The 6,182-nt window shown below is 38.3% G+C and overlaps 1 protein-coding gene across 1 annotated transcript in view; it reads right to left on the bottom strand.

Moving 5' to 3' along the window:
- Positions 1-555: 555 nt before the first annotated feature.
- The window catches only part of WDR20 (WD repeat domain 20), a 48,990-nt gene continuing 43,363 nt past the window's right edge, over positions 556-6,182 (bottom strand). The window contains exon 5 of the mRNA XM_009280974.1: positions 556-1,446. Within this exon, the coding sequence (XP_009279249.1) occupies positions 1,393-1,446 (54 nt within the window). The 3' untranslated portion in view covers positions 556-1,392. The remainder of the gene's footprint in view (positions 1,447-6,182) is intronic.

Raw genomic sequence — 6,182 nt, 5'->3', positions numbered from 1 at the left:
GTTCTGTTGCTGACCGATTAAAAATAACGTGCGTTCAGACAAGCAGCATTAAACCATACAAATACACGGATGCGTCTATCTCCCTAACACTTGCCAGTTTAAGAGCGCTGAATTATAAATGAGGTGCCTGATTTAAGACAAACAAGTTGTCTCAGAAACGCATCTACTCCAATACGTTGACCTAATTTTAAATTGCCAAGTCAGAACGTGTACATCCACTGCCGCTGGATCTTTCACTTCACAACTCCCAAGACGGACGTACGGGACTCTCTGATTACAAAATCCTTACCCCACAAAGTTGTCTGTCTGCAAGATTTCCACTGTATGACGTATTTAGAGATAAACCATTAAGACCGAGAACAGAACAATGTTACTTCACTTTCCTAATTGAAACTCAACTATATTAAATACGAAGCGATGTTCTAGATGAGATATTTTTGAAAGGAATTTGTTCTACAAAGTTTAGATGATATTTCTGTACCAAACATTTAATTCAACAAAGGATTGATTACATCAAAAGTGATCGAATTTGAACAGAAAGTAAACAAAAATGCATATTCAAGATAGTTTAATGTGTATTTTCTGAATTAGAAATATCACTTTCTTAAATGAATGAGAATTTCTAGTGTAATGATCCATTACTCCCCTCCCCATCACTGAATTACATTATTTATACATATAATACAGAGCCGATTGCAGTTGGAAACAACAATATTAAAATAAATGTTTAATAGATACAAAGGATCTTTTCTCCACAACACAGTTTTTCTGGTGCCTGGACACCAATTTTAAAGTAATTCTCTATTAGCATTAAACTATTTAAGTGCAAAACAATTTTGTTTTAAAAATCTATGATTGCAGCATCCATCTTCCTGAATAACGTTTTGAAGCCAGAAAGTAATGACTTTCATTTTCCATGAGTGCATTCCAGGCTGTCTTCTAGCCATCTCTGGTTAAAAAAATCAGTGCAAAATAAACAATGGTGAAGTACTAGTTTAACCATTGAACTTACTTGAATTTAAGAAACATACTTTATTTTACACTATATATATATAGCTCTTATTTATATATTTATAGAGAGAGATTAAATTACACTGGACTCGAAAAGTATAAAGAAAACCAAAAATGTTACTGTTTTTTCCTGCAGCACCAAAGGAAGCTTTTTTTCCCCCAAATGGAAACTCTTCCTTGGGTGAGCAGCCTAGCAGTATTAGCTGTAATAAGAACTCATTACATTATTCCTTTGCAAATTACTATGTGATTCACATAATTCCATGTTTACGCTCTGCCACATTATAATTTGTGATGCTCTGTGCCTGAAGAACAGCTCCTGGTTCCACTGTCATTACTTCTTGTCCTGTGTTCAGAGATTTGCTAGCAGTAGTGTGATGGCTATACTACAGTTCCACTTGGAGAATTGGCCTGGTTTTGGGATGACAATAAACCCTGCAAACAAAGCAGTTTACATTAATCCAGCAAGAGAACCTGACATTAATTTTATAAAGTTCTTAGCCTGAAGCTAAAATGAGTACAGTTTATTTTTACCAGCACTCGCTTACTTTAGACATCAGCACCTTCTTTCCTACAAAAGGATCTAAGCCACTATTGTATCAGTCAAGCAGCACACAAAAGAGCTTTCAGTAAGTAAGAGCGTGTGCGTTTATGACACACGATGAATCTGATGCCAGCATTTGATTTAATCTACCTTGCATCTGGAGTCATTGTGAACTGTGAAACTTCAAAAATCATACACCAAAAAAGCGATCAGCATTTTATTAGGATAGCAACAAACCAACCTATTCCAGTATTAACATGTTTCACCCCTAACCTGATACAGGGAAACGCTCAATCTCTTAGATGCTATCGAATATTACAAGCTTTGAATAGAAAAATAGATTATCTAACCAAATACTTATTTTGGTAATTTTAAAAGAGAGAATGAAACGCTAAGCAAGAGTTCAGTAAAGATTTCCCATTACAATTTAAGCTTGCATTCAGGAAAACTTTTTTACTCGTTTACTCGTTTAACTACATCGCCATTCAAATAAAATGAGACTTACTTCATTTCAGACATAATCCTGCAACTGCGCGGCGCCCCTTGCTAGACAGAGGCTACTGTTCCGGATTAAGGCAAGTGTACCTTACAGACAGATATCAATGGATAGATTCCATTTCAGATTTACGTACAGTAGCCCCTTTTTAATCATTCACATAAAAGTAACTGTGTATCAGACTGACGTAGGAAAAGCTTACTATCAAAAGTCTATTTAGTCTTCTTGCAAGGTCATTATTTAGTTATAACAAGTGCCAGCAGGCTGAGGAGCACAACGGCAGCTAAGCTGGAAGCACAGCAATGAGTATCACTGTGCAACTCCTTACTACGTAGGCATGATAAAGCCTCTTAAACAGCTACCGGCTTAGGTAGCTTACCTCAAAATCAAGATCCTGTGACTCAGATCCATCAAACCAGACAAGCTCAGGCAGCAGTTAGCACACAATGTAGAATTAGGTCACATCTTCAGAATCTACAGGAGCTCTTTCTTACTTGGATCCAAGCACTGAAAGGTCACAACTGATGGAAGAAAACCCTGACCATAGACGGAAGAGGTGGAAGGAGGGCTGGACTGGCTGGATTCAAGTCAGCAAGTTTCTACTAAAACCAGAGCCTGCCCTTTTAAAAAACATCTAATCTACCAGTTCAGACACATTACGACTCTGAATACATTTGTAGGAGTTATAGCAGACAGTGTGTGTGTGTGCATGTGTGTATATATGTGCACACATTTTATATTACATTTATAGATCATAAACTATGTGGCGCTTAATTTGGTGCCTTCATAGATCACACCTGTAGGGACTAGAACACTTTATTTTTTACTTGTTTATGTAGTGGATATCTCATTCAAACACTGTTGAGGTAGACTGAAGTGGGTTGGTCTTTAAACTTGATGGACATTCAGGATGTGCAAAGATACTGCGTATTTCACGAGAAGAGAACAAGAAGTTTCCTAGTTAAGGAATAGATGGTGAAAAAAAGGCAGAATTTTAGAGCAAACCACTGAAGCACTTCTGAAGATCTTTACCAAGAGAGTTTTGTTTGAAAGTGATGAAGATGAATCAGAACTCTACAGTTCACTACTAAAGCATTCTTCGGAAATCTATTAAATCCAGCAGCAACTGGAAGGCCTTTCTTGCCACAAGATTACATCCACTAAGCAACTTTCAAGTACCCCGGAAAAAGACGTCCAAAGGTATTATTTTCAGTCTTTAATAAATCAGTGATCCAAACTGTTTGTATGCAAGTATGTGCTTTATAAGCACATAGAAAGTACCAGGGATGGCATAATATGAAGTCTTTTTCAACAGGCTCATAGCCGTGCTGTACAGACGAAGAGAAATAAGCTCTATTCTAATATCAGATTTACACTGTAATGCAACCAATTGTTGGGAAACAAAATGAAGAGTCATTCATTTCCCTACAACTCCTCTAGAAACAGGCGGCACATGCTGAAATTCAGTGTGGTGCCTTGTTCCCCACGAACTACCAGACACTCTGGAATTCAAGTTCCAAGACGAGGAACAAGGAGTCACTCAGTCCTGGTTTGATCTCCAGGGCCGTGAATACTCCCTGCTCTAAAGAGCGGAAGTGCAATGCAGGTGGCTCTGAGTAAGTGAACACCAGGAACCCCTTATATTTCAATCCTCGCTCTGAGTTAATTCTGCACCTCTGAGCGGGCAAGCCAGAGGAACACCAAAGTGGAAAGAATCTCAAGATCAATATCCTCGTGCTACTGCAGACAGACGTTTCAAAAACTTTGCAAGTACTGCTGTAAAACTTGACCAGGCTACGATGGCGTTTCCAGAACTTCACTTCTGTGACAGAGATCAGGAATTTTGTGAGTTCTTCCAAGTACTTAATTTCAGAAGACATCTTAGACCTTAGATGTTCATACAAGAAAAGCAAGAATAAGAATTCAGATTTTAGGCATGGAAGTTTTACTGAAGTGGTGAGTGTTCTCGGTGGGTCCTGAGTAACAGAAAGGATTATATAGAATTTTGCCATTGTATCAGAGCCTTTCGAGCAAGGCCATTTAAGAAGTTACGCTGGGTGTAACATCGGAAGCTTTAGAAAGCCACATTAGAAAAGCAAGTGAGGGCTCAAAAAAAGTTTCAGTTTTGATACAAAAGTTACCCTATAAGAGTCCGATCTGTAATACAAAGGGTGTGAGACTAGAACATTTGTAATCACATTCTCTGGGAATAATATGATGGATAAGGTTATAAAAAAAAAAAAAAGAGAAAGCTCCTGCCTGTAAATAAAGAATAAAGACATTAGACCACAGTGCTTTTTGTGATTAAAACACCCAGTCTAGTCAACCAGGTGCTAAAAGATGGAACAAAAGCTGCAGCAACTTATTAGTGCAACAGCAAAGCTGCACAGTTTAATAGCCGTGACAGAAAACACAGAAGAATCGAGATGCGACGACTGCAGATCTGCCGTGCAGTACAGTGCATCAGGTTAAAGTTTAAGAACAAGCAGATCACACTGAGCAAGCAGCAGAAGCAAATTAAGAGACTGTTCAAAACAGTTTTGAAAATAAATGTAGTCTTTTATTAGTGGTATTATTTTGTCAGCATGTGGGTCTAGCAGGGGGTGGGAAATGGAACGGTTATGAGACCCAAGTCAGGAATTTGATAAAACAATCTTCTTCACAACCTCCGAGAGGGTCCTCCAAGTAGGTGCTACATCGTCTGCCATCTTAACAGAAAACGGCTGGAACGTGCTTCTTTCGCAGAGGACGGTGTGGTTTTTCTTATGTCAGCGATGTGAGAGTATTGGACACAAACTGTTTCAGCAGCAGTTGCTAGGGCTATTCCATGTTTATCTATGCATTCTCTGACTTCCCAAAACACACAGGACTTTGCATATTTGGTAAAAACAGGCTTGCATGGGTAGGAATGAAAAGCCGTAACAAATACCATCAGTAAGGTCATTTCCACCCACCGTTCATGGCACTCGTAGCTGTGGCCTGTTCAGAAAGACCTGCAGCAGTGTTAAGACCAACCCTCCTCACAATTCATGAGGTTGCAGGGGGGGTATTTTTTTTAAAAATTCCACCTATGCTCCAGCCAGAAGTTTGTTTTTTTTCCAAAGACACGAAACACAAGGTTTCACAACAGAAACTAATTCTATGAAAGATCAGCACGTAATTGCTGTATTAAAAAAAAAAAACCAAAAACACACAAAAAACCAGGAAGATACTACTAAGTAGGAAAAAAAAAAAGCCATCAGTAACTACTGAGTTAATATTTTCTTCATGTAAATTAGAACCGGATCAACTGGAGCCAAAGATGCAACGATATGTAGTTTCACTAATCTAGAGAATAAACTGCAAGTTTGGACACATGAGCAGGACACGGGAAGTTAATGTCTCCGTGCTACTTCACAACACTCCTGGCACACGCTCAGCCTTCGCCCTGGACAAGAGCGCTCTCCTTCAGTAACTTGCTCGTGTCAGAACGCTGCACCTCTTTCCTGCTTTCTGTTTTGAAAGGGAAAGGTAGAAAAAACAAAGCAAAGGGTTCAATGTAACAACCAACCAATGTAAAAAAAAAAAAAAAAAAAACAAAAAACAACGAACCCCTTTTGGCCATATATAGTTTAACTGGTCTCATAGTACGCCTCACTAATGCAATTAAACCAATAAAAAAAAGGCTGAATTAATGAATGCCCATACAAAAGTGGCATTGATTTGTTAAACCCTTTCTGCTATTGCCAGTATATGAAATAATCGGAATTTATTATTTGAAGAATATTCCATGGGTAGTTTATTCTTGTCCAGAACAGCAATATTCCTGGAGTAATTTGAAAAAGTAATCTGGACCAAGACCGTTGCTTGACAAAAGAGCCCAGAGTCCAATACAGAATTTGAGCAATAATGATATGCCAAAACGGAATGAGATTTTTCACATTTGTTTAAAATTCTGTAGTCAAATTAGCTGAATTGGTTTTAAGATTTGCATGAAAAAAATCTCCAAGTTTCTTACTGTCCTGGTTTCGGCAGGGATAGAGTTAATTTCCTTCCTAGTAGCTGGTACAGTGTTTTGGATTTAGGATGAGAACAAAGTTGATAACGCACCGATGTTTTAGTTGTTGCTAAGCGGTGCTTCCCTAGCCAAGG

Source organism: Aptenodytes forsteri, unplaced genomic scaffold (assembly GCF_000699145.1).
Source record: "Aptenodytes forsteri isolate BGI_AS27 unplaced genomic scaffold, ASM69914v1 Scaffold193, whole genome shotgun sequence".
Taxonomy (NCBI): Eukaryota; Metazoa; Chordata; class Aves; order Sphenisciformes; family Spheniscidae; genus Aptenodytes; species Aptenodytes forsteri.
This window is presented reverse-complemented; position numbering and strand designations above follow the sequence as displayed.